Genomic DNA, 26,016 nt, shown 5'->3' on the forward strand with positions numbered 1-26,016 from the left:
TACCTGTCACCAGCTTGGCCAGCTGGTGAAACCACAGTTTCTCTTACTTCCTTGAGTCTTCTGGACGCTGGAGGAATCGATGTCCTTGAGGTGCTGCCGAATTGCAGGTAAGTCCGTTTCCACTTCGTCGCCACTGTAGTGTCCGTGTGTAGGTAAAGACACTGAAGACAGGAGTTGGTTCATAGGTATTTACTAAGCAAGTCTGGGGGGGGGTTTCTAAAGGATATACACAATACACAGGCTTATATAGCCCAAGTGGCAATTACCGGCATTACGCACACCCGGGGCTATTAAAGGCACATACACCATAATTGCTCTTAAAGGCACATACACCACAATTATATCTAGAGGACTAGAATACAAGGGGGCAGAAGTTATGCTGCAGCTGTACAAAGCCTTGGTTAGACCACACCTGGAGTACTGTGAGCAGTTCTGGGCACCACACCTTAGGGAGGCTATATTGGCCTTGGAGGGAGTGCAGCGTAGGTTTACCAGAATGATACCTGGACTTCAAGGGCTAAGTTACGAGGAGAGATTACACAAATTAGGGTTGTATTCCCTAGAATTTAGAAGGTTAAGGGGCGCTCTGGTCAAAGTTTTCAGGATATTAAGGAAAACAGATAGTTTCTCTCTACCCTATCTCCACAGAGGCTGCTTGACCGGCTGGGTATTTCTAGCATTTTCTGTTTTTATTACAGAAACAGGTCGACCTAAGTGGTCCATTTTGTTATTTATCCTCCATGAACAGTAGTACTAATTTGATGTGTTTGCCCTGTACCCGTATCTCTTTATTCCCTTCTCCTTCAATCACCTATTTAACATTCTTAAATATTGACCGTCTCTGGATCAATCACTAACTCTGGTAGTGTTCCACAGCCTCACAACCCTCTTGGAAAAAAAAAAATGCATTTTTCTAGCTCTCTGTCCAAAACCTTACGTTTAATCTTGTATCAATACCCCCTTGTGCTAGACCTCTCAAATCACTGGAAATAGTCTGTTTATATTCACTCAGTTCCATACCTTCATAATTCTTAATCAACCTCTATCAAATTGCCCCATATCTCCTCTGTTCTAAAGAAAACAGTCCCAGTTTTTCAATTCTTTGTATTTGTATTTCCTCAAACTAGGCAGTATCCTAGTGAATCTGTGCTGTACCCTCTATTGCTTCAACATCCTTCCTATAGTGCAGAGCCCAAAACTGCATGCAGTACTCCAACTGTGGTTAGCCATTGCATCTCGACTTTTATATTCTATACCTCTTGCCATAAAACACTATTCCAATAGCTTTATTATGGCCTTATCCATTTATCGCGCTACTTTTAAGGTGTTGTGAACATGAACTCCCAAATCCCTCTGCTCTTGCACATCAACCAACTTTCCCTCATTCAGTGTATAATTATTTATTTAACCAAAATATACCATCTCACATTTACTGACATTGAATTCCATTTGCCTCTTTTTTGCTCATTCCACCATCTTATCAATATCCCTTTGTAGCTTCCTTTTGGTCCTCAGAATAATTCACTATGCCTCCTATTTTAGTATTGTCTGAATATTTGGACACCACTCCCACTAGACGTAATATCCGAATCATTGATGCACAGAGAGCAGAAGTGATCCCAGAACAGAACCCCATTGGGGATCTCTACTCACTTCCAAACATTGAGAAACTGCCCTTAACGCCAATGGTTAGGCAGTTTTAGGAGCCCCATACAGAAAGGATGTTTAAACCAGAGAATGTACAGTGTAGATTCACCGGAATGATGCCAGGGATGGAAATCTATCTATAGTTATGCGCTGAGACTGAATACTGGAACTGTGTCTACTGGAACAGAGAAGGCTAAGAGGAGAATTTGGTTTTTTAAATTTATGATAGGTTACCCACAATATTTTTTTGAAAATGAAATTTACTGTACATGTTTTGTCAGCTGGCAATTTTGTCGTCAAATTGAGAATGCAGTACTATATTCTTGCCAGCAAAGTGTGCTGTTGCATTTTGTAGCTGTTTTACTGAGTTACCAATAATGCCAATGCAGATTTCTGATTCTGTTTTTAAATGCTGTAACATGACATACTGATTTGGTAAACTTGTCAAGGCTTTTAAAACATGCCTCCTTTGAGTTGGCACTGTGATGCCAACCAAAATAAACTCAATGCAATAGTAGTTTTCTTTTTGCCCAGTAATTGAGTGCTTTTCACATGGAGTGTTTTTCAAAGCCTTGTCTCCCTTTTTTGTATTTTTTTTTGCAAAAGGTAATTGGCTGCTGTGGATACACCTTGGGTGCAGTATTCTTAAGTTGCTGTCTGTGACATCTTGCCATTTAGGTGTGTTTCTTAAGCAAAGGTCTGAATCTATAACTGATCCATTATTCACAACTGCTTTGTTTCTTTTATTTACAGCACATTCGTTTGTCCCACTGAGATAATAGCTTTCAGCGACAGAATTAAAGAGTTCAGATCTATTAATACCGAAGTAGTGGCCTGTTCAGTTGACTCTCAATTTACACACTTGGCATGGTAAGTAGGGCAGTACTTGATACAATATAAACTTCATGCTTTTAGAACGACATTAACTCAATTCGTCAAATGAATTGTTTTACTTTTTTTTACAATAAGTAATCAGCTAGATTCTTGTCTTTTCATTTCAGTAAATTTACATTCATCAGCTAATACAGCTGATTTTATTACATACCCATTTTATTATTCGTTTATGGGATGTGGGCGTTTATTGCCCATCCCTAATTGCTCTCGAAGGTGGTGGTGAGCCGCCTTCTTGAACTGCTGCATTCTGTGTGGTGGAGGTACTCCCACAGTGCTGTTAAGGAGGGAGTTCCAGGATTTTGACCCAGCGACGATATACTTCCAAGTCAGGATGGTGTGTGACTTGGAGGTGGTGGTGTTCCCATGCGCCTACTGCCCTTGACCACCTAGGTGGAAGAGGTCACGGGTTTAGGAGGTGCTGCTGAAGAAGCCTTGGTGATTTGCTGCAGTGCATCTTGTAGATGGTACACACTGCAGCCACGGTACGCCGGTGGTGGATGGGGTGCTAATTAAGCGGGCTGTATTGTCCTGGATGGTGTTGAGCTTCTTGAGTGTTGTTGGCGCTGCACTCATCCAGGCAAGTGGAGAGTATTCCATCACACTCCTTACTTGTACCTTGTAGATGGTGGAAAGGCTTTGGGGAGTCAGGAGGTGAGACACTCACCGCAGAATACCCAGCCTCTGATCTGCTCTTGTTGCCACAGTATTTATGTGGCTGGTCCAGTTAAATTTCTGATTAATGGTGACCCCCAAGATGTTGATGGTGGGGGATTCGGTGATGGTAATACCGTTGAATGTCAAGGGGCGGTGGCTAGACTCACGCTTGTTGGAGATAGTCATTGCCTGGCACTTCTGTGGCGTGAATGTTACCTGCCACTTATCAGCCCAAGCCTGAGCGCCGTCCAGGTTTTGTTGCATGCGGGCATGGACTGCTTCATTATCTGAGGAACTGTGAATGCCGCTGAACACTGCAGTCATCAGCAAACATCCTCATTTCTGACCTTATGTTGGAGGGAAGGTCATTGGTGAAGCAGCTGAAGATGGTTGGGCTTAGGACACTGCTCTGAGGAACTCCTGCAGCGATGTCCTGGGGCTGTGATGATTGACCTTCAACCACCACAACCATCTTCCTTTGTGCTAGGTATGACTCCAGCCAGTGGAGCGTTTCTCCTCCGATTCCCATTGACTTCAGTTTTACTAGGGCTCCTTGATGCCACGGTCAAATGCTGCCTTGATGTCAAGGGCGGTCACTCTCAGCTCACCTCTGGAATTCAGCTCCTTTGTCCATGTTTGGACCAAGGCTGTAATGAGGTCGGGAGCCGAGTGGTCTTGGCAGAACCCAAACTGGGCATCAGTGAGCAGGTTATTGGTGAGTAAGTGCCGCTTGATAGCACTGTTGATGACCCCTTCCATCACTTTGCTGATGATTGAGAGTAGACTGATGGGGCGGTAATTGGCTGGATTGGATTTGTCCTTTTTGTGGACAGTAACAGAAACAGGCTATTCAGCCCAACAAGTCTATGCCAGTGTTTATGCTCCACTTGAGCCTCCTCCTACCTTCATCTAACCCTATCAATATCCTTTTTTCTTCATCAGGTACTTATCTAGCGTCCCCTTAAATGCATCTAAGCTCTTCGCCTCGACCACTCCATGTGGTCGTGAATTCCACTTTCCTACCACCAACCTTAGCTGAACTTGTTCCACCTCCCTTTTTGAATATTGAAATAACCTTAGCTGTCCCTGGTATTTAAGTTTGTCTAGTTTATCAGTTATCTCCCTCCTATCTATATAATGATTTTAATGATCCCTAATTATCCTACACTACCTGTCGGGCAGGCTCACCAACGTTCCTGTCCAGGAGTAAGCTCTGTGTGTGGTTTGGTACATGCCTGCACAGAGCTCATTTCTGCTTTTTGAAGTTAACTGCGGTAGGTTTAAAAAGAGATCCCCGAGTACCTCTTAAACCTGGTTTGACACTTAAGGGAGTCCACGCAGGTCAAATAGAAGTGGAGTGAGATTTTATCCCCTTCAGAGAATCTCATTTCATTTCTCCAATCCGTAGTTGAGTCTCTACTTCATAATTCTAGGTGCTTATCTGCAGATATAAACCATTTGTGTAAATGTTTGTTCAATCTTGTCATGTAAGTAGAGTACACTTCTTAAGGAGATCCTTTTGTTTTATAAAGGATAAATACACCAAGAAAACAAGGTGGACTAGGACCAATGAAGATCCCGCTACTCTCAGATCTTACACACCAAATTGCAAAGGATTATGGTGTGTATTTGGAGGACCAAGGGCATACACTTAGGTAATGCAGAAAACCCATGCTCGAAAACATAGCATCAATTTGCCATTTATAGCTATAGGTGTGAAAACTGCAAATCAGAATGGATCTGAAAAATACCTGTAAATGCAATAAAACTTCAAATATTTTTATTGTATTGTGGTGCAGGTATGTTAGAGATTTGTTGTGCAGTTTTGAATTTTTTTTTGCTTGTAGTACATGAATATCTTTGGTTTTCTTTTGCTAAAGTGTTTCCATTTTGCTTACCTTTTCAACTTCTTAACATTTAACCCAGGACTTCAGTGATTAATTTGTTAATGGATTTGGTAATAACATTACTGTGATTTTAATTGCAACATGTAAGATCATTCTCTTCAGCCTGTATAACTGATGTTTGTCTATTCAATGTCAGCAGGTTTGCAGGGAGACAGGTGAAATAGACTCTACAAATTCTGACTATGCAGCAAGTTGTATTTATATTACACCTTTAACATAAGGTAATGTCCAAGACGCTTCATAAATAGGCTTTAGGAGATGTGACCAAAAGCTTGATTGAAGAGATTGGTTTTAAGAAGATTTTTAAAGGTAGAAAGAAGTGGCGAGGTTAAGGAGGGCAGTTCCAGACGGTCAACAGAGGCAGCTGAAAGCTTAGCCACCATCAGTGGTGGGGTGATCGGAAGGGAGCATTGGACTGGGTACTGATGAATGGGGTGACTGGAGGAGATTGCCGAGGTCGGGTGAAGTGAGGTCATGGAGGTTTTATAAACTAGAATGAGGATTTTAAGTTGAATACATTGAGGACAGGGCACCATGTAGGCCAGTGAGGGTGATGGGCGCGCAGGACTTGGTGAGAGACAGGATATGTGTGGCAATTTTAGACAAGTTGAGTTTATGGAGGGAGGAGTTTGGGAGACCAGGGTTTGAATAGTTGAATCTGGCAGTGACCAAGGCATTTATAACCGTTTCATTGGTGGAGGACTGAGGTAAGGGTGGAGGTGGGTAATATTGTGAAAAAATGTTTTTTAATTCATTCATGGGATGTGGGCGTCACTGGCAAGGCCAGCATTTATTGCCCATCCCTAATTGCCCTTGAGAAGGTGGTGGTGAGCCGCCGCCTTGAACCGCTGCAGTCCCGTGTGGTGAAGGTGTTCCCACAGTGCTATTGAGGGAGTTCCAGGATTTTGACCCAGCGACGATGAAACTAAGCGATCTTGGTGATGGTTAGGATGTGAGATTTAAAGCTCAGCTCAGGGTAAAACAGGATGCCAAAATTGAGAGACCAGAGTGTGGCCAGGGAGGGAGATGGGGTCAGTGGTGAGTGGAGTTGTGGTGGGGCCCAAGACACTGGCTTTAGTCTTAAGCTGGAGGAAGTTGTGACTCAACCAAGACTTGATGCTGTCAGCCTGCTGGTCAGACAAGGCGGCAGTCGAGGGCTCGAGAACTGCAATGGAGTGATAGAGCTTGGTATCATCGGCATCTATGTGGAAGCTAGCCCTGTCCCTGCAGATGATGTCATTGAGGGGGGCAGCATGTAACCAAGAATTGTAAAGGTGTTGAGTGAAAATGTATGAGCAGGAAGAGCATGAGTTACGACTATCATCAGTGGCAGTTTAATTTAGTCAAAATATGAGATTTTCCTTTAGTGTGCTGGTTCTGATCGTTGGGGTATGCCATTGGCAGTTACTTGTAGTCTTCTACAAACTTCTATTTACAAATTTCTTCCTCCTTCAAGCTTCTACAGTATAAAGCAAAAATCTTCCCTTTTAAGGTAGTTTAATAAGTACCTTATCTAGATTAAAACACTATTTTATGAAATTTGTCATCAGTAGGCATTTCCATTAAAACTGCAAATACCCGCCCACACTATCACTGTATTTTACTCCTGAAAGTTACCATCGTACCTATTAATAAAAACAATGTCCAAAATCTCCATTATCAGCTCGGGTTCTTTGTTTCATCATAAAGCAGAGGTACTTAAATTCTTACCCAATCAGTTTTCCAAGATTTGCATCTTGTATGAAGAAGGGCTTTTAGAAAATTAATTTAACCATTTGCTTCTTATAGTTTCCAAATTGAGGTCTCTACCATTTTAGGGAGCCCACTTCTGTCTGGGACGAGGAAAATATTTTGCTACTTTGAAGAAAGGACAGGGATTCTCGGGAGTGTCGCTCTTTGCAGGGGATCCCCCCGCAGAAAGGTTTGAAAACCCCTCTTTTTTTGGCAGGGGAAAGGAGAGCGATAAGGAATGTAATATTTCTATGCTGATTCAATGGGTCTGTCATCGGTTAAGTGGAAGTCTGTTAGCAGTTTTATCTTCCAACTTTGCAGAAATATTGAGCCTATGATTTATGGCTTCCTACAGTTCCTGCTATACATTTGTGTTAGGCATGAAGCTTTGCCCAGGTGTAGCATATGCAGATGAGTTGATCGAGCTATACACTAGCATACAGTGTGTATAAGTTACTATTGCCTGCAAATCTGCTGAGTATTGCCATTTCAAATGCATTCCTATGCCTTCAAACCAATTGGCTAACTGAACAAAATTCAAGAATTCAGAATTTTAAGATTTTTGCTTTATACTCAATTTTAATATTTGCATCTGGTGAGTTTCATTTCTAGCCCGTAGTAACCCTTTGTGTGAATATTCAATCAAAAATGTAAAACTAAACAGGTTAAATGTTACGCAGGTGTTGTAGCCACTAGTTTGCGAGGAATGTGTGATGTTCTCGCTTGCTCTACTATCTATGCATACTGGATCACAACTGTTGTTTGATCCTGTGCTAACAGCACTAGATGATCAAAAAGAACTTTTTTTTAGCAGCAATTATACATTTACGCTTGCCCATCTACTCTGATTAGAATTTATAGTGCTATATTTACTTCTGAAAGAAATTCAACATGTCAGGACTAAAGCTACATTTTGCCTTGCGATGTTTTTATGTTGCTATTGGGATAGCAGGAGAGGGTGTTGAGCTGAGACCCATTACTGGGCTCCTCTTCCAGCATGCTTGTAGAATCCCGGTGTTCCTAATGTTGGCTCATTGGAGGCTCATGTTTTGTGCCTTTGATGGCTGCTCTCGGAACCCATGAAAATTCAAATCTAGGGTTCAGTTGGAGGTATGGAGTTAAAGTTCATTTATGCTTTGGAAGTGGTTCATAATTAAGGTGTTTGTTCTGTTGCCAAATCTGCCCCATGGATAACGCCCTAGTGTCTAGATGGAGCACATCTAATGGTATAATTGGAACTGCTTGGGTGCAAGAGGAGCTGTGAAATGGTGAGCTGAATAGGTTATGGAGGATTTTAATGCCAAAACACCTGATCGCTACCGGAGAGATTTTGCCCAATTTTATAATTGAATTTGGAAGAATTTGTCCCAATATCTCCTTATGTGGCTGTCAAATTTTGTCTGACGCTCCTATGAAGTGCCTTGAGATGTGTTACTATGTTAAAGGTGCTATATAAATGCAAATTGTTGTTGAAGTAGTATACTGAGAATGGCACTTTTATAGTTTACCACTGCCTTTTCTCAAACCTATTTTGTATATGTAAATTACATTAAACATGCAGCCTCTTCCATCATGGAGAATAAAGTTGACACTAAGAAAAACAGTGTGTGTATTTCAGAGGCCTTTTTATTATTGATGACAAAGGAGTACTGAGACAAATTACAATGAATGATCTCCCAGTGGGCCGGTCAGTGGATGAAACACTTCGTTTAGTTCAAGCATTCCAGTATACTGACACACATGGTGAAGGTACGTATGAATATTATTTGAGCTAAGTGCATGAGACTTATTTCAGTCATCATTTCAGTTAAATTGGCAAAAATAAATAACTTGGAATAAAATAAAATAGTGCCGAGTGAATAGTGACACTTTATTGCTCAGCTGCAGCCCGAATTCATGCGCATTGTTTTGATGTTTGGTCTTCGGTTTTTATAGTTTGCCCGGCTGGTTGGAAACCTGGAAGCGATACGGTAAGACTGTCATTTAACTTAAAACCTTTCCTGACCTCGTCTTTATGAAAAAGATTTCATTTAACATACATTTGCTACAACTATTAAATTACACTAAAATATTAACGTCCCTTTATGTTGCCTTTATCAAATCTATGGTGTTATCGACTTTAGATATAGCCCAATTTGAAACTTAAAAAAAAAGTCAAAGCACATTAACATCTGTAATCATGCTGCTGATATATTTTAATCAGATCAAACCAGAAGATGTCATGAAAAAGTGGTGGCCACGAGAAGACTTGTAAGTAAACTCACTGGCAACAGGTGTGATTACAGGTGTTAAATTGCTGTGGACTTTAAAATTGATGGTTTGTAAAGTGAGTATGTACCCAATAACAGAAAATGCTATTGTGCTGATGTAGCTAATAGCTTATCCTTTTAACGTTATCCTTACTGTCAGCAGATTCCTCCACACTGAACTAAGCAGAGCTGACAACTTTTAAATATGCTGCTTAGATTCTCTAGTAAAGTGGGCAGTTCCTGTCCTATCAGCTCTGCAGACTAGATCACTGGAAGCAAGCTACCCTCTAACTGAGACTTCCTGTTGGAATTGGGAATGATTTGGGCAGGTTGTTCTGCATCTGACAGGTCAGGTGGTTGGAGTCACAGGAGGGTGCATAGAGGATCTGTGAGCAAGATTTAAACTTATTAACTGAACATCATCATTTTGATGGCAATCACAAGTAAATATCTCTAATAGTTTTTCCAAACTAACAGTATATCAACTGGCTTGATGTTTATTTCGGCATACAGTGCTCAATCTACTGGATGGAGTTATTACTTTCTTAGATCTTTTACAAGATATTCATTCTACAACTTCACAATGTTGCCCCAGCGTTCAACCAGATACTTGCTTTCAGGATGTGTGTTCCCTTTTAAAGTTTGGGCTTTCATTAATTAAAAATTGCCAAAATCAAAACTTTGAGCTTTCGTTACAAAATTACATGGAATGTGAAGCATGCTGCTTGGCTCAAATATCCAGATCAAAAAACAATAATTTGCTAACTTATCTTTCCATTCACTAAAGAGCAACTGCCATAAAATCAAAGAAAAAAAGTCAAACTTATTTGTAATAGCCATGTTCGTTCCCCAACCACCTCACTGCATGCCCTAAAATTTATACCTGACACTTAAATCTGAAATAACTTTAGAGCTGATCATCCCATATTGCAAATCCATCGGAAAACTCCCGTGTGGTCTCTCTGGCCTCAACCTGGTGTGTTGATGCACTCTTGGAACTACCTTTTTTCCAGTAAAAGCAGAGTATTTCATGATGGGCAGTGTTGCATGCATGCCTTTTGGATGCTTAATGCCTCTATTTTAAGGTGTCCTGCACATGCTTGTTTGTGCATGTGAATGTCTGTACTCCAACTCTCCCTTCACAAGTGTCCCCAAACTACGTGAACACTCCCAAGCCCCAACCATCTCTGCTTGGTGTGTCCCACAACTTTCTTTTTTTGTTTATCTTTTGTTCCATTAGTTCCCACAAAGAATCTCTTTCCCCCCCCCCCCCCATACACATTGGGTGACATCTTGCTGAATATCTTGGGTTTGTGTGTTTTATTTATTTTTTATTAAAATTTATAACATCACTAAAGTAATGCATCAAAGCACTAGAGATTGAGACATCCAAAGAGAGAGGAAATGGGGAGAAAATGACAAGATAGGTTCAGATAAAGGCCCTTTTGTTCACGCATCCTGGACAAGGAAAGGCTATTGTGCCCATATGCCCCTGTCTCCCCCTAGCGCGCCCCCCCCCCCCCCCCTGTCCTGGTCCCCCATCCCTACGTTTTTGTATCCTGTACATTAACATCCCTGATCCCCTTCCTCAGCACTCAATGTCCTAGAAGAGTCTTGCAAAATACCAGAGATCTGTGGCTCGTTCAAGTCCTCTGACAGAAATTCCTCCTGTTCCCACGTGAGCGATCAGGAGGTCCTGGAGCCATTATTTTATTCATTCAGGAATGATTTACTATTGACTTTCATGTAACGTGATGTCCTCATTGTGCAAACATTCATATAAGGCATTCTTGAAGGACTGTATTGAATCAGTATTTAATACATCCTCCAGTATCTTGTTCCACAGATCAATCACACTCTGGCGATAAAATTCCCCATGATGTATGTACCTTTTTAATAGTCTTACATTCCTGGATTAGATCTCTCTCCAGTACATACAAACCCAAGGCATAAAGTCTATCTTAGCTTAGGGGGGTGGGGGTCACCCTTGTTTTTTCTGTACCTTCTTCAGTGTTATCCTATCCATTCTGATGTGGGAAGAACCAAAATTGGACGCAGTATTCCAAATGTAGTTATGACAAAGTCTTGTATATCCCTATTATTGTGGTCCTAGTTTTGTAATGAATAATCTGGGTAACTTGGCAAGTTGGCTTTGGCTGAAGCTTCCTGACTGACCACTCCCAAATCTTTTTCCAAGTGTATCTTTAACCAATACCTACTCTTGTCATTGTGTGTTCTTATTTTGTGTACTTATGTGAATAGCCACACACTTATCCATATTGGAGGACACTTGCCACTCTTGTGCCCACTTCCCCAATCTATCTAAATCCAGTTGCAATCTAACTTTGCCACATAATTTTGTCATTCACTGGCAGGAGGGTCAGTATCCAGAGGGCACAAATTTAAGGAATGAACTGCCTGAAAAGTTGGTGAATGCAGAATTCAATAGTAACTTTCAAAAGGGAATTGGATAAATAGTTGAAAAGGAGAAATTTGCAGGGCCCTGGGGAAAGAGCAGGGGAGTGGGACTAATTGGAGAGCTCGTTCAAAGAGCCGGCACAGGCACGATGGGCTGAATGACCATCTCCTGTGCTACTGTATATGATTTTACAATTTTAATGTGTTTATGTCCTCCTAGATCATTAATAAATATATTTAACAGAAGGGACACATATTGATTGGACTACCCAAATTAGTAAAAATTCTGAGGAGGAGGAATTCCTGGAATGTTTTCGGGACGGTTATCTGGACCAATATGTCGAGGAGCCGACTCGAGATCAGGCCATTTTAGACTGGGTATTGTGCAATGAGAAGGGACTTATCAGCAATCTTCTTATACGAGGCCCCTTGGGTCAGAGCGATCATAATATGATCGAGCTCTCAGTCGAGATGGAGAGTGAGGAAATTGAATCAGAGACTAAGGTCCAGAACTTAAATAAAGGGAATTACGAGGGTATGAGACGGGAATTGGGTAAGATTGATTGGGTGGTGTTTCTGGGGGGATTGACAGTGGATAGACAATGGCAAGCATTCAAAGATAGAATGGAAGAATTCCAGAACATGTTTATACCGGTTTGGCATAAAAATAAACCTAAAAAGGTGACTCAACCGTGGATAACGAGGGAAATTAGGGACAGCATAAAATCAAAAAAAAGGGCATATCAACTGGCAAAAAAAAGCACCAGACCGGAAGATTGGGGGCAGTACAGGATACAGCAAAAGAGGACAAAGGGATTAATCAGGAAGGGGAAAATAGAATACGAAAGTAAACTTGCAGCAAACATAAAGACAGACTGCAAAAGCTTTTATCGGTATATCAGGAGGAAAAGACTGGTAAAATCCCAAGTCGGTCCCTTGCAGTCCGATTCGGGAGAATATATAATGGAGAATAAGGAAATGGCAGACCAATTAAACTCATACTTTGGTTCTGTATTCACAAAGGAGGACACAAATAACCTCCCAGGAATATCGGCAAACATAGGAACTAATGAGAGGGAGGAGCTGACAGAAATTAGTATCTCTAGGGATATGGTGTTGGGTAAGTTGAGGGGACTGAAGGCCGACAAATCCCCGGGGCCTGATAAACTACATCCTAGGGTACTTAAGGAGGTGGCCCTGGAGATAGCAGATGCTCTAAGGATCATCTTCCGGAACTCCATTGACTCGGGAACAGTACCCGTGGATTGGAGGGTAGCTAATGTTACCCCAATATTTAAAAAGGGGGGTAGAGAGAAAGCAGGGAATTATAGACCAGTAAGCCTTACATCGGTTGTGGGCAAAATGCTAGAGTCCATTATTAAGGATAAAATAGCGGAGCACTTGACAAATGGGGAAAGGATCGGACAGAGTCAACATGGATTTACAAAGGGTAAATCGTGTTTGACTAATCTGCTGGAATTTTTTGAGGAAGTAACTGGTAAAATAGATGGGGGAGAGCCAGTGGATGTGGTGTACCTTGACTTCCAGAAAGCCTTCGATAAGGTTCCACACAAAAGATTATCATGCAAAATTAAGGCTCATGGGATTGGGGGCAAAGTATTAACGTGGATAGAGAACTGGCTGGCGGATAGAAAACAGAGAGTTGGAATAAACGGCTCGTTTTCGGAGTGGCAGGCAGTGACCAGCGGGGTGCCGCAAGGATCTGTCCTGGGACCCCAGCTGTTCACAATATATATAAATGATCTGGATCAGGGAATTGGATGCAATATTTCCAAATTCGCTGACGACACTAAACTAGGAGGAGGGGTGGGCTCTGATGAGGATGTCAGGAGGCTACAGTGCGATTTGGACAGGTTGGGGGAATGGGCGGATACGTGGCAGATGCACTATAATGTGGATAAATGCGAGGTTATCCACTTTGGGGGTAAAAACAGGAGGGTAGATTATTATCTAAATGGCAATAGATTGGGAGATGGGGAAGTGCAGAGGGACCTGGGTGTTCTTGTGCACCAGTCACTGAAGGAGAGCATGCAGGTGCAACAGGCGATTAAGAAGGCAAATGGTATGTTGGCCTTCGTATCAAGGGGGTTCGAGTATAGGAATAGGGATACCTTACTACAGCTGTACAAGGTGCTGGTGAGACCGCATCTGGAGTATTGTGTACAGTTTTGGTCGCCCCATCTGCGGAAGGATGTTCTTGCCATGGAAAGAGTGCAACGGCGATTCACCAGGCTGATACCTGGAATGGCGGGAATGACCTACGAAGAGAGATTAAATAGTTTGGGCTTGTACTCACTGGAGTTTAGAAGATTGAGAGGGGATCTCATCGAAACATATAAAATTATGGCAGGCCTGGACAGGCTGAATTCAGAGAGAATGTTTCCAATGGCCGGGGAGCACAGAACCAGGGGCCACAGTCTAAAAATAGCGGGCAAATCATTTAAAACAGAAATGAGGAAGAATTTCTTCACTCAAAGAGTGGTGAGCCTGTGGAATTCCCTGCCACAGAGGGCTGTGAAGGCTAATTCAATAAATATTTTCAAGAGAGAATTGGATATATTTCTGAAGGCTAAGGGGATTAAGGGTTACGGAGAAAAGGCGGGGACGGGGTACTGAACTGGTAAGATCAGCTATGATCTCAGACGAAGATCAGCCATGATCTCATTGAATGGCGGAGCAGGCTCGAAGGGCCGAATGGCCTACTCCTGTTCCTATCTCTATGTTTCTATGTTTCTATCACTGACCCTTGGGGCACACTACTTGTTACCAGACTCATTGGGAAGCTATTCCATTTAAAATCACCCTTTTAACTCCCTCCCTGTACTCCATTTGCCAATTTCTAATCCATCTTCCCATTTCTTTGCCCCCTTCCCTCAAACACAATGAGACCTAATTTGCTCAGACAATTTCTCTGTGGATGTTTATCGAGGTTTTTTTAAAAATCCAATTAGGTATCTACTGTTCCAGTTACCTCTTTAAATTGGATCAGGTTTGTGAAACACTTTATTCCTGAAGCTGTGCCAGGTATCCCCTATGCCTTCATTTTATAGCATCACGATATTTTCCATCACTTCCCCACCAGAGGTTAGACTCATTGGTCTATAATTCCTGGGATCAGACTTTTGTCCTTTTCTGAATAGGGGAACCACATGTTGTTTTCCTCCAATCATCTGGCGCTACACCAGTTTTGAGCTATTGAAATATCCCCATGGAATCAGATAAAATGGCAGAGACTTCTGCTATTCCGTTAAGCACCCTGGGATATATGACGTCTGGCCTTGCTTTTCCCACCTTGAGTCCTTTTTAATTTAGCTAGCACCATTTTCCTTGTGATCTTTATTGACTAGTCAAGGAGCAGGTGCAACCTTCTGTTTAAAAAAACTAAAAAAAAAAACTATCTGTTCAGCAGTTGTACCATGCCTTTTCGTCACTTCTAATCCTCCCCAGTTTATCCTGCAATGGTCCTCTTTATTCCCTAACTGACTATAGCATGCCATTGTCCTGAATACGTTCTACTATTCTCTTTAGATTCTTTTTCACTTACCTAATACTTTGTGAAAACTGTTTGTTGTACCTTTCTTTACCTAAGGCACTAATACTTTATTTATAAAGCTTAAAATATCTCTTGTGCCGGTGCTGAATTACTTCCATCTAATCATTGTGGCCTCCTCTCATCGTATGTTTCCCTTTTCATAAGGCTATAGATGTATACTTATTTCCTCTAAAGAATTAGGTCCTATGGGTTTCCCCTCTCAACTTGGGATGTTGCTTTTTTATTTGGGGGGAAAAAGAAGCAAGGTTAGACAAGATCTACCACTTCTAACGTTGTGTGGGCTGTCATTTATTAGGTATTTTCCTACATGTACTCATTAATTTTTGTTTCTAAATATAGATTCAATTTTTCTAATGATTGAAATTGGGCTAATGGGTCTGTAGATGCCAGGTATGGCTCCTGTCATTTTTTAAATATGGGAACTATAATTACCTGTGTTCAGTCTCTGGCCTTCCCAGTGGTCATTGACTCCTTCAAATGACAGTCAGTGCTTCACAAATCTTCTCCCTTGTGTGTCTACCCTCCTGTATAATTCATCCATCCAAAGAGATATGTTAGGTTCTAGATAGACTGAAACTTACTACAAGAAAAAGGTCTGCCAACAGCAGTCTTGATTTATGAATGGTGTGCTATTGTCTTTTTTAAATTAAACGGAAAAAAACCCCACTTCCAATAGTCAGTTAGCATGTTAACTATTAGGCACTTTACAACCTTCCGGACTCAATATCAAGTTCAACAATTTCAGATCATAACCTCAGCTCCATCATATTTTTTATCCACACTTTTGGTTTGTGCCTTTTCCTTTTTTTTTCTCTCCCACATGGCAGCTGTCTTTCATTCTGCCAGCGCACTTCACACTTCATCTAGAGCCGTCCTTTGTTTCTTTACCATCTCGTCTCGCCTTGAATATCTCTTAACCTCTCCCAGTCCTTCCCTTTTGTTCTTTCATCCCCTCCCCCATTTCCCAGCCCCCAAACTTGCTTGTTAATGTTTCATTTCCTGCTTTTTTCTCAGTTCTGACGAAGGGTCTTCGACCTGAAACGTTAACCCTGTTTCTCTCCACGGATGTTGCCTGGCCTGCTGAGTTTTTCCAGTGTTTTCTGATATTAACTATCCTGTTCAGCTCTATTTTGTCTTGGGATTTCCTGTTCAGCTGTTTGAAATTTTTTGCCATTCTATTTTGTATCTGCACCTTCCAGGTTTCTCTTGACCCCTGACCTTTTTTTGACTTGCACCCAGTTCTATATAATTTTGTACATGGCCACTCTTGCCAACAAGCTTTGTATGTCTTTTTCCTAATCTCTCCTTTGCTACACTGAGACTGTTGATTCTATCTCTGACTTTCTGCTTCTTTTACATTGTTAGGGGCCATCTTTGTCCACTAAAAATCTGCTTGTGCCACTGTGCTCCAGACCTTTCAAATCTGGCAATAATTATTTCTCTCAAATGACACGCTTTACAGTTGAGTGTTATAATTTATCAGTTAAGTAACAGCTTGAAATGTTAAAAGGATCATTTGCAGGTGTGTTGTGATTAGCAATTTTTCCCCATTTAAAAAATAATTCTCAGGCATTGCATCTCTAAACCATGGTCTGTTTTGTATAAAACAGGAAATAAATGCTCCCAAGATTTTTTTTTAAAGGAAACCCTTTCATTTACTGGGTGAATATGAAGTCAAATTGTGATTAGGGGAATAATGGTATCACTTAAACATGAAGCCAACTGTTGCCTTTAGGTTTAGTAGTTTGCACACCTGTTTATCAGCAGCTAACCCGAAGTTGCTAATACTTAGCAGTTGTTTTTGCTAAATACCTTAAATTTGATTTCTGCTTTTTATGCTCTTTCCTTCAGATAATTCCGGATCCAGCTGGAAAACTGAAGTATTTTGATAGAGAACATCATCAAACCTAATTACATTGGTGTTTTATAATATCTGGCTATTGACTCAAACAATAAACTGAATTCTTTGTGTGTGGTATGTTTTCCAGCAGTTATTATTACAACTGGATTTGATAACTTTTTAAAAAAACATTTTTTCCCTAGCACAGGAGAGCAAGAAATGTGACTAAGTTGTTCCCCATTGCTGGAGATGGCATTATATTGATGCTGTACATTCTACCAGGCCAGCAAATTATAACCTTGTCAGTTTGGCTTTGAACCTTTTTTAGTTTTCATAAAAATGCTGATTCTATTGACATAGCAACAATATTTTTCTTTGCTGAAGCAATTATCAAATGCCTTCTGAAAAGCCACTAAATTATATCTATTGGATAACCCTTGTGCACTAGTTTAATTCTTAAAAATGTTCAGTGAATTTGTGAAGCATGACTTCAGTTTCTAAATCTATGCTGACCATCTTATTGGCTCTATGCTGTTTAAATGAGCATTACTGTCACCTAAAATGTTCTTGAGCATTTCCCCCAATATTGATGTGGGTTAACTAATCTCATGGTGTTGGCAAGGTGTCGCACTCTGGCACCTGGAGTTAAGAGTTTTACTTTTTCTTTGGAGCTCATTCTGATTCTTCCCTGCTGATATGCCTTGCACTCTACAATTTCATAAGATCAGTGGCCCTCAATTCCTCTTGCACAGAGCACCAGTATGCACACTGGCACAACTGTCAGGGTGGTGAAGTGTTCCTGATTAAAACTTATCCTTGGTTTCTAGTACTGTATATTCATCAACTAGCATTTATATAGCACCTTTTAATGTAATAAAAACAGCACCTGGTGCTTCACAGGAGTGTAGACACAAAATTTGACCTAGATTAGGACAGACGATCAGAAGCTTGGTTTAAAGTGGTAGATTTTAAGGAATGTCTTAAGGAGGCAAGCAGTTTAGGGAGAGAATTTCAAAGCTTCAGGTCTAAGCAGCTGCAGGCATAGCCACCAATGTTCGTGAAGGAAAGCACATGGGCAAGACACCAGAATTGGAGGAACGCAGAGAGAGGGTTATAGCAATGTTGCCTGTATTTTGGGGGGGGGGGGGGGGGGGGGGGCGCGCGCGTGCATGTGGTTCCTTTAACAGGCTGTGCAGCCTATTGAAAAGTCTGCACGTGTTTTTTCCCAAGTTAAAAGCCAGCTGTGCAGGAGCCTAGGTCAGTTTAAAGGAACATTGATTGTAAGCAATGTTCCCTTTAATTTTTTTTGGTTGTGTGGCCCAATCAAAATCCTGTGTATTTTTCCTATTTAAAAGCCGCTGTGCAGCTGCTTAAAGGGAGTATTGGTTGCAAGGCTGGAGGAGGTTAGAGGTGGGAGCCCCTGGAGAGATTTGAAAACAAGGATGAGAATTTTTAAATCATGGCATAGACAGACCAGGAGCCAATGTAGGTCAGTGAGCACAGGAATGAATAGACCCAAACAGAGCCCCAATCAGATCCACTCTTAATAACCACCTGCTTACATGATTTCATGCAACTGTCCTATAATCCTGAGAACTCACTTTTACAAACAGCCACTGTTATCAAATGCAGCTTTATGGACAGCTCAACAGCTTCTGTAACTCCTTCACTTACCACCAGCCAAGAGGTCAGTGCCTACAAATCAAAGAATAGAGGCAAGAGTTGCATTACAATATAGGGTCCAAGTCACATTATCCCTTGCAGAATGGTTTAGCAGCTAGTCTGTTATTTTTAGGTTTCAGAGAAGTTGTGTGATTTGTGATGATCTAGCTGTTTACATAGCCCACAGATCTTGAGCCTGATCAACTACATTTAGTTCTCATGAATAGGGAATTTAAGAAATCATTAGGCAGTAGATTACTCAACATTGAGCTCTCAATTTCAAAAAACTGGGAGGTTAATCTTGTACTTGTTAAGATCAGACATCTACTGTTAGTATGTGTGGTTATAGGTCCCAATGAGTGCTCAGATGGATAATTGGAATATGGGATAATGTTTTGGATTTAAGAGAACATTTTGTAAACAGTTGCAATGTAACTATTGACCTAGAAAAATCAAATCAGATTTTATGCATGTCACTCTTCCATGATGGAATAACACCTTTATTCATTCAAGTTCCATATACAAAAAGATAAACCATTGTCCCTCTTCTGACACCATACAGAAACCCTTAACTATTAAAAGGCACCAAGTTCTAGCTTTGGAAACTAAACCAGGGCTCTGGTAAAATGTGCATACGGCAAGATTGGGTTCTACTCAAAGGCACCAGTCATCACATCTGACAATGAGAACTGAGGTTTGTGAAAATACGACAATTGGCATCTACATTTTTTATGTGCTTGGCAGGTTATGGGATAGGGAATGCACCAATATAGTGGGCTGTAAGATCAGGTGCTATACAGAGGCAGAGTAAACTTCACTTTGATCTCTCCAACCTCCTGATCTCAGAAGAGCACTTTCTGCTGTACCAATCGTTCCTCCAGCCATCTCAATTTAGTGTTTTGTGGGATGTTTTGCATCAATCACCAAGTTGAGAGGGCCCTTACACATTTTTATTTGACTGGATTCAAACCCAGATCCCAGAAATGAAAATAGTTTAAAAAAAATCTAATTTAAGTGAAAAGACAGAACCCTAGAAACTTTCACTAATTCATGGGAGCAGCACAGAAGCAACTAATAATTTAAACTTGATTTCCTTACAGAATCATTAAGTTGTGACTGAAGAGCACAAAATCTTTTAAGGGCAGGTTTGTAGGACAGCCTGCATTACTCAACCCAAGTAGGTTTACAGTGGAAACGTTTAGGTGAATTTCACAATCTACAACACAATGTATTGCATTTTACACAGGGACGTTTGAAGCTATTGTAGGTGCTATAGGCAGTGTTTCAAACCATTAAGACAGGTAACCCTAAATATCCCAGTCAGCATTACTTTGACACTGGAGACAACCCATTCATTTTAAACGGGTTATTGTGGCACTAATATAACACCAATCTCTTTTTAAACTCTACCTGTGCAGGGAACTTCTTTTTCCCATGACACCTGTACAAAGCTAGCAAAGAAAATATTTCATGCAAATATATTTGGATACAAAGAGAAGAGCAAAAAAACCCCAGCAAGCTTATATTTCAGTTCCTATGCATTAATTCACTCCGGCTAAACACAAACTAAAGTTTTTACAACAAATACATTTTTGATACATGGGTTTGATTTTCAATAAAATAAAAAACAATTCTTGTCCATTTTGCCCATGCACATTTAACAGACATTTAATGAAACTAAATAGTGCACTGGTATCACACGTGACACGGCTTCTCCCACACCCAGCAGTGGCCCACGCAGCCCAATGGTACCTGGACGAATAAACTTGGCCAAGGGACTGAAAGGACTAAAACATTACTGTTACAGATATTGGGTGAACAGATACCTAATGTGTTCATACTGCAGTCCTCTCATACAAACACATTAGGCTCTCATGCACTGTGATCACCAACAATCATTTCTACTCTTAAGCGACACTCTAATGGAGGTTTAGTCACAGAACTATGTAGTTAAATGCATATGTCTACTATAAATTGTATACAGCAAATAAAAACAATGTTAAGTATTGTCGTACAATTAAAGCTAGTGGAGTAACTGACACTAGAAGTTCTTTGAATATTTTTAGAAAAGTATAAAAGCACATCTTTATCACCAAATACGCAGAAACCAAATAACTTTAATATTCACGGACATCTGACGTTTCAGAATGACACTATTTTATGTCTAATTGGCTGCAGGTAGGTTGACCAGACTTTGGTCCATGCTGAGTCTTGCTTTAAAGTGTCGTTTTCCATCCAAGTAAAGCATAGATTCTGTAAGTAGAAACCAGAACATCAGACTACTGGGTATATTTTTAATAACAGATGCTCAACATCTTCACATCTTTATAAAAACAATTGAACAGGAAAGAAAAGTTACAGCCACAGGAACCTTTTTGTTGGTAGCTGGATGACATCACTATAAGGTCAGTCCTTTATTCATTATTATTTTAGAATAAACTCCATGTATTTTCCTGCTCTGGTCACACAACCCAACGTTGCGAGTGCAGTTGAAGTGATTGGTAGCCAGTGCTGCCCTGGACTGCACATTCTGTTGTGCATGAGAGCAAGCCCGGGGTTACTCTTCTGCTGCTGTGTGAGGAAGCTCCTGGTTTTTTTGTTCATTACCTTCCAGCAGGCACCCATCAGTGTGGTGGAATTCCTGATATTTGAATCCTGCGTGGTACATGTAAAGCCCTTCTCATGCCATCTGAACCCTCTGGAGCTGAATACTTCTGGGAGCATCAGACTATGCAAGTCCAGACAGACTTTGGGGGTGGGGGTGTCTTGGTGTGGTCTTTTTTGAGAGGTGGGGGGGGTGGGGGGTGGTGGAGTCTATGAAGGGTAGATTTTGTATAGAAGCTGGCAGAGAAATGCTGGGTCATAGCCTGGAACCTGGCCTCCCCAGAAAACCTATGATCTGTTCCCTCTACTGCCCGGTAATAATGTCAGGAGATTCAGGAAGTCAAGTTTCCCTTCCTATGTTGGCAGCTGTAAGCATTCAAGATGTATTCAGGCCCACTAGTCAGTTCAGAGGAACACAAAGGTTGCTTCAGTCCCATACTATGTTGTTGACTCAATGCCCTCTGAAGTGGCCTAGGAAGCACAATGTTGTTAAGGATGGGGAATAAACATGGTCTTGCCAGTTTCACCTATGACCAGACATCAGGAAAAGACTTTATATAATTATAATAATGAATATAAAGTCACTTAACACCATTTATTTTATTTATAAAGGAAATTGATGATGCATTACTCATGAGGTATACTGTCCCAACCCATTTCAGAAAAAAAAGTATTTAATTCCATGTCTGGTATTTCCTGAATATTCTCTCACTACTAGATAGCACACTGATGTACATGCAGCATGGATTATACCCTGAAGTAAAGTCCCCACCGTTTATAGCGGGCGTGTTGGTGCTAATGCAATTTGCCTGCTATTCGCAGTGGGCGGTAAAACCTAAACATGTAAGTAACCAACATATTTAATAAACAGGAAATCTCACTTGGCAACTGCCTCCTAATTGTGAGCAGTCGGGTCGAGAATCGCATCACTAAGGTAATCGCACTTTAACCAGGTGCGAACAGCTGAGCTTCTAGACCGAACCCTGGCTGAAATCGGAAACTCTAGAAATGTGTTACCTCCGTAGGTCTTTGGGATAACCTGCCCCACATTTTTCTCTGAGCCAAAGGTGAAATGGAAGATATTGGTGGTGCTGTGCTCTTTTGTGAGTGGGTCCACAACCTCACTGTGCACTCTGACCTGGATATAGTTGCCTTCAGTGTAACAAACCTGTAGTGAAAGGAAAGGATGCTGTTAATAAAACACAAAACAGTTGGTTCATCTTGTAAGGCTTTAAATTCCTTAATCTTAAAAGTTACTAAATCATTTCATCAGATCGCTGGAGTAGGTAATACAAAGAGACTACAGCACAATAAGGAAACGAGCAGCACAAGTTGACAACTAAGTACACTGCTTCAGTGCAGAGACGGCCCTCTTAGATGTGCAATCAAGCACGTTTTTCTATTGCTCGATTATGAAATGGATACCCAAGGGACAACTTTATGGATGCATTGCTGCCAGCCATGCATATCTGGAGATGGTAGAAGTGCTGCCAGCGTGTTTCTGCCCATTCTGGATACAAGCGGCCAGAGGCAGCATACATTTGTAAAAAAAAAATCAGCCCTCCAGCTTACATTCCTTCAGAATTTTCAATAACAAAATGTTATGAACAACCAGCAGCTCTCTTGTGGTGTTGCTCACTGGTAGTCTGGAACACAACCTCGGACCAGATCAGCTGGGTGGGAAAGGTCACATCGTTTTACAGCAAAACTGAGCAATCACAGAACGTGCCAGGACTTACAGCTTGTAAGTGCTGCAAGGGAGAGGGTGGGTGAGGGCGGGCGGGCGGGCAGGGGAGCACAGTGGTCGAGTAGGAAACGCAACACAGGGCTAGAGAGCAAAGCAGCTATGTCCATGTCGAAGCACTGATGGAATAAACTCAGTGTCCTGTTACTTGGCAACTGGGAGTGACAAAGTGGAGGGCCTGAAGCAGGCAGAGGCTGGAATGGGACTAGAGGGTGGGTAAGAGCTGCATTATTGTTCATCAAGCATTATAAGCCTTATGCATGGTCAGTTACAGTATATGGTTTTACTGTCAATTTTACCCCAGTTACCACTTCTGCTTTACAGCTCCCTTCAAAGGAGATAAACTGCTCCCAATGGTGGCTCGTGCTGTATTAATTACACTCGGGGAGGGAAGGCAGCCAAACTCTGCAGCTGGGGAGCTTTAGTCCACACAGCGTTTGCACAGGAGGACAGTGATGCCCTTGGAAGTTGTAGCCTACATCCTGGTCGAGGCTGGTCATTTAGGGTAGCTGGTAGCTGACCGTTATAACTGTGGGAAGCCTGGAGAACAGAGTCCCAGCACCCGAGATGGAGTGCGGTCACCACAGGGAAACAATGTAGGCGAGATTTCAAATACAAATAGAGCACTGATTGGGAAAGTTTAATCATTTGGTTGTGAATTATGTATTTAAAAAAATACATATTTATTTTATTGCAACACTTATTTTAGCATTACGAGCTCTGGTTACTGGCAAAACAAGACGGTAGACAAAAGCATTTTCAAAATATACATCAAGTCATTTCATTGATTCTTCACCTCCTTGCTCTTTTTTGGTAGCTGTTTTCTGACTGGATTTTTGATGCATTGGTTTTCTACTTCCACTATTTGCTTCTCAGAGTTTAACCGTTATTTAGTCAGGAGACTGCTGCAGATTGGCTTGCACTCGCTAGTTTCAGGCCCAGTAGCTCCGAACATTTTTTTACGTCATCTGGTGTCTGCTAGATGTACCTTTTAAAATATATTAGTGGATCTCCCATGTCATTGTGTGAAAGGAGGAGAGGGGAGGATAGGAAAGGAAAGACTTGCATTTCTATAGCGCCTCAGGGTGTCCCAAAGTGCTTTGCAGCCAAAATGCAGCAGCCAATCTGCACACAGCAAGCTCCCACAGTGATGTGATAATGGCCAGTTAATCAGACAAAATAATAAGAATGAAACCAGATGGGCCACTTGGCATCAACCTCGGCACCGGCACACCCAGTCCAGTCGACCCTGCAAAGTCCTCCTCACCAACATCTGGGGACTTGTACCAAAATTGGGAGAGCTGTCACACAGACTAGTCAAGCAACAGCCTGGCAGTCATACTCTCAGAATCATACCTTTCAGCCAAAGTCCCAAACTTCTCCATCACCATCCCTCGGTACGTCCTGTCCCAGCGGCAGGACAGACCCACCAGGGGCGGCGGCAGAGTGGTATACAGTTGGGAAGGAGTGGCCCTGGGAGTCCTCAACATTGACTCTGGACCCCATGAAGTCTCATGGCTTCAGTCAAGCATGGGCAAGGAAACCTCATGCTGATTACCATCTACACCCTCCCTCAGCTGATGAATCAGTACTCCTCCATGCTGAGCACCACTTGGAAGAAGCACGGAGAGTAGCAATGGCACAGAATGTACTCTGGGTGGGGGACTTCAATGTCCATCACGAAGAGTGGCTCAGTAGCACCACTACTGACCGAGCTGGCCGAGTCCTGAAGGACATAACTGCCAGTCTGGGCCTGTGACAGGTGGTGAGAGAACCAACACAAGGGAAAAAAACCTACTTGACCTCGTCCTCACCAATCTACCTGTCGCAGATGCATCAGTTCATGACAGCATTGGTAGCAGTGACCACCGCACAGTCATTGTGGAGAAGAAGTCCAGTCTTCACACTGAGGACACCCTCCATCGTGTTGTGTGGCACTGCCACCGTGCTAAATGGGATAGATTCAGAACAGATCTAGCAGCTCAAAACTGGGCATCCATGAGGCGCTGTGGGCCATCACCAGCAGCAGAATTGTATTCCACCACAATCTCTAACCTCATGGCCCAGCATATCCCTCACTCTACCATTACCACCAAGCCAGGGGACCAACCCTGGTTCACTAAGAGCATGCCGGGAGCAACACCAGGCGTACCTAAAAATGAGGTGCCAACCTGGAGAAGCTGCAACACAGGACTACATGCATGCTAAAAAGCGGAAGCAGCATGCTATAGACAGAGCTAAGCGATCCCACAATCAACGGATCAAATCAAAGCTCTGCAGTCCTGCCACATCCAGTCATGAATGGTGGTGGATCATTAAACATCTAATGGGAGGAGGAGGCTCCATGAATATCCCCATCGTTTGCAAACATCTTCAGCCAGAAGTGCCGAGTGGATGATCTATATCGGCCTACTCCAGAGGTCGCCACCATCACAGAAGCCAGTCTTCAGGCAATTTGATTCACTCCACGTGATATCAAGAAACGGCTGAGCGCACTGGGTACAGCAAAGACTGTGGGCCCCGACAACATCCCGGCTATCGTGTTGAAGACTTGTGCTCCAGAAGTAGCTGCGCCTCTAGCCAAGCTGTTCCAGTACAGCTACAACGCTGGCATCTATTCGACAATGTGGAAAGCTGCCCAGGTATGTCCTGTCCACAAAAAGTAGGACAAATCCAATCTGGCCAATTACCACCCCATCAGTCTACTCTCAATCATCAGCAAAGTGATGGAAGGTGTCAGCAACAGGGCTATCAAGCGGCACTTACCAATAACCTGCTCACTGATGCCCAGTTTGGGTTCCGCCAAGACCACTCGGCTCCCGACCTCATTACAGCCTTGGTCCAAATATGGGCAAAGGAGCTGAATTCCAGCGGTGAGGTGAGAGTGACTGCCGTTGACATCAAGGCAGCATTTCGACCGAGTGTGCCATCAAGGAGCCCTAGTAAAACTGAAGTCAATGGGAATCAGGGGGAAAATGCTCCACTGGCTGGAGCCATACCTAGCACATTCTGGAGGGGGAGGGTGAACAACCAGTTGTCGTGGTGCATATAGGTACAAAACGGGATAGATCCTAAAAGCTGAATATAGGGAG

At 42.1% G+C, this 26,016-nt stretch overlaps 2 protein-coding genes across 12 annotated transcripts in view; one reads left to right on the forward strand and one right to left on the reverse strand.

The window, feature by feature from the left end:
* Positions 1–17,050, forward strand: part of prdx4 (peroxiredoxin 4) — a 42,955-nt gene extending 25,905 nt beyond the window's left edge. For 2 of the 5 annotated variants that reach the window (XM_085998582.1, XM_085998585.1), the window contains 5 exons: positions 2,401–2,517; positions 4,728–4,850; positions 8,452–8,582; positions 8,769–8,803; positions 16,926–17,050. In XM_085998582.1, coding sequence (XP_085854708.1) covers positions 2,401–2,517; positions 4,728–4,850; positions 8,452–8,582; positions 8,769–8,803; positions 16,926–16,985 — 466 coding nt within the window. In that variant the 3' untranslated portion in view covers positions 16,986–17,050. Of the gene's footprint in view, positions 1–2,400; positions 2,518–4,727; positions 4,851–8,451; positions 8,583–8,768; positions 8,804–9,036; positions 9,088–16,925 lie in introns of those variants that run through there. The other 3 variants (XM_085998583.1, XM_085998586.1, XM_085998584.1) reach the window with 3 other exon arrangements.
* A 1,999-nt stretch (positions 17,051–19,049) lies between these two features.
* Positions 19,050–26,016, reverse strand: part of acot9.1 (acyl-CoA thioesterase 9, tandem duplicate 1) — an 85,444-nt gene continuing 78,477 nt past the window's right edge. For all 7 annotated transcript variants that reach the window (XM_085998587.1, XM_085998588.1, XM_085998591.1 and 4 more), the window contains 2 exons: positions 22,198–22,348; positions 19,050–20,829 (listed from right to left, as the gene is read on the reverse strand). In XM_085998587.1, coding sequence (XP_085854713.1) covers positions 20,741–20,829; positions 22,198–22,348 — 240 coding nt within the window. In that variant the 3' untranslated portion in view covers positions 19,050–20,740. The remainder of the gene's footprint in view (positions 20,830–22,197; positions 22,349–26,016) is intronic.

Source organism: Somniosus microcephalus, chromosome 10, assembly GCF_052327205.1.
Source record: "Somniosus microcephalus isolate GS21.2 chromosome 10, FLI_Smic_1.0, whole genome shotgun sequence".
NCBI classification, from domain to species: domain Eukaryota; kingdom Metazoa; phylum Chordata; class Chondrichthyes; order Squaliformes; family Somniosidae; genus Somniosus; species Somniosus microcephalus.